Raw genomic sequence first — 2,174 nt, 5'->3', positions numbered from 1 at the left:
TAGCCCTGGTTGTCCTGGAACTCACTCTATAGACCAGGCTGGCCTCAAACTCAGAAGTCCGCCTGCCTCTGCCTCCCAAGTGCTGGGATTAAAGCCGTGCACCACCACTGCCTGGCGAGTTTTCATTTCCTCATATGCTCTCTAACATGTTGTGATCTGGGCTTTTGTTTCATTTCCTGTGGTGTGAGAAGCCATCTCATGTTAGACAAGTGCCGTCCTGTTCTTTACCTAAGTCCCTTAGGTTTTGTTCTGTTGTTGCTTATTTTGTTTCTTTAAGACAAGGTTTCTCTGTGTAGGAAAAGACTCAGGGTTAGCCCTTGTCCTAGAACTCAACTCCACAGAACTCAGAGATCTACCTGCTTTTGCCTCCTGAGTGCTGGAATCAAGGGTGTACACCACCATGCTTAGTTTATTGGTTTTTAAAATGGTCTGACAAAGCTGAAGTTGGTCTCAAACTTGCTTTGCAGCTAAAGATGACCTTGAACTCTTGATCCTTCTGCCTCCCCCTCCCTAGTGCTGACTGGCCTACTTGGAGATTTTGTTTCATTTTGAGATGGGTTCTCAGAGCCTTCAAAGATCCTCTTGCCTCCTCCCCCTGAATGCTGGAATTCGTGTGCACCCCTAGGCCCAGCTTCACGAGTGTTCTTGTCTAAGAGACAAGTGGTTTAGTTCTTACTTAAGCCTCCGTTCTGTCTAGGCTTTGTCCATAGTGTCAGTGGCTGCTTCTCTGGCATGACAGGAGTCCTTCCCTCTGCTCAGAGGAGACATTCTTCTCACTGCTGATGGTTAGAGCATGGGGGAAGCTGGCATAGTGGTGGACATGTTTTATTCTAGCTTCTTTGGGAGGGGGTGGCAAATGGATCTCCATAAACTCAAGGTCAGCCTGGTATACATAATGAAGTTCAAGGTCAGCCAGAGCTATGGTAGCAAGGCAGAGTCTAAATAAGCAAAGAAGAACACAAAACAAAAGCCAGCATTGGGGGAGGAAAAGTGTCTCCTGGCTCCAGCATTGCTGGGCTCTTGGAGAAGATAAGGAGGGATGTGGGGTCCATGAGTGCTGAGCTTGCAAGGTAGAATGGGCACCTACCTCCCTGGGGATATTTGAGGCCCTGGAGCTGGGTTGCACTGTTGGCTTAGGCCCATCTGGTTTTGCAGCAAAGCCGCTGCAGGGAAGATGAACCTGTACGAGTCGTTTGCCCAGGCTACCCAGCTGGGTGATCTGCACACCTGTCTAATGATGGACATGAAGGCTTGCCAAGAGGATGATGTGCGGCTGCTGTGCCACCTCACACCTTCCATCTACACAGAGGTCAGTGCCTCCACAAGGGTCCATGTGGGCTGGGAGATGTTTGAGACAGTCATTCTGTAGCGCTGACTGGCCTAAGAGTTCACTGTGAAGCCCAGACTAACTATAGACTAGTGGGTGATCCTCCTCCCCAGCACTCCAAGTGCGGAGTTGTTGCCCATGTGCCCACCTGCTTTAGTGGTCATTGCTTCCCACAGCAGGGCTGTCTTCCTCCATCTCTGTTAGAAGCTGGAGCTTTTTTCAAGCTCCCTACAGTCTTACTCTGGTGCATCTGTAATGTGTAATGTGAGTCAGTACCTATTGACTTAAGACTCTTAGGTTTAGCTCTATCTTCTGGGCCAGGGTCAGTCTCATAAAGCAGAAAGATTCCCAAGCCTTCCTTGACGGCTAGAAGGCCCATCCTCTATGGTGGAGGCTCACTTTCACTTCCCTGATGGCTTCAAATCTTCTCCCAGAGCTGGGATACAGGAGGAGGTATTAGCTCTTCCTCCTCTTGGCAAACGTTCCCAGGAAGAAGGAAATGAGGGCTCAGGGTGTGGGCATGGCAGGAGGAACTGTGATCACAGCCAGGCCTGGAGGGAGGAGAGGGGTAGAGTGGTATCCCCCTCCCTGATCTCTGCATGAGGACCTGCCTCTCTCTCTCTCTCTCTCTCTCTCTCTACCTACCTACCTACCTACCTACCTACCTATCCCCCCCCCCCTCACCTTTTCTGTGGCCGAGAGTCTGCTCAAATTTGATCTCTCCTTTGCCAGGCATACAAAGATTTGTTTAGTTACACTTCCCACAGAACTGGTCATGTCTAGTCTCTGTCAGCTCTGGCTATATCTCTCAGCACACTCCCCCAACACACACACACACACACACACA

The 2,174-nt window shown here is 50.1% G+C and overlaps 1 protein-coding gene across 1 annotated transcript in view; it reads left to right on the top strand.

Annotated features, from left to right (window-relative positions):
- The window catches only part of Ints3 (integrator complex subunit 3), a 44,893-nt gene that overhangs the window by 38,652 nt on the left and 4,067 nt on the right, over positions 1-2,174 (top strand). Inside the window, exon 20 of the mRNA XM_021195700.2 lies at positions 1,156-1,309. Coding sequence (XP_021051359.2) covers positions 1,156-1,309 — 154 coding nt within the window. The remainder of the gene's footprint in view (positions 1-1,155; positions 1,310-2,174) is intronic.

This window comes from Mus pahari, chromosome 4 (assembly GCF_900095145.1).
Source record: "Mus pahari chromosome 4, PAHARI_EIJ_v1.1, whole genome shotgun sequence".
Lineage (NCBI taxonomy): Eukaryota > Metazoa > Chordata > Mammalia > Rodentia > Muridae > Mus > Mus pahari.
This window is presented reverse-complemented; position numbering and strand designations above follow the sequence as displayed.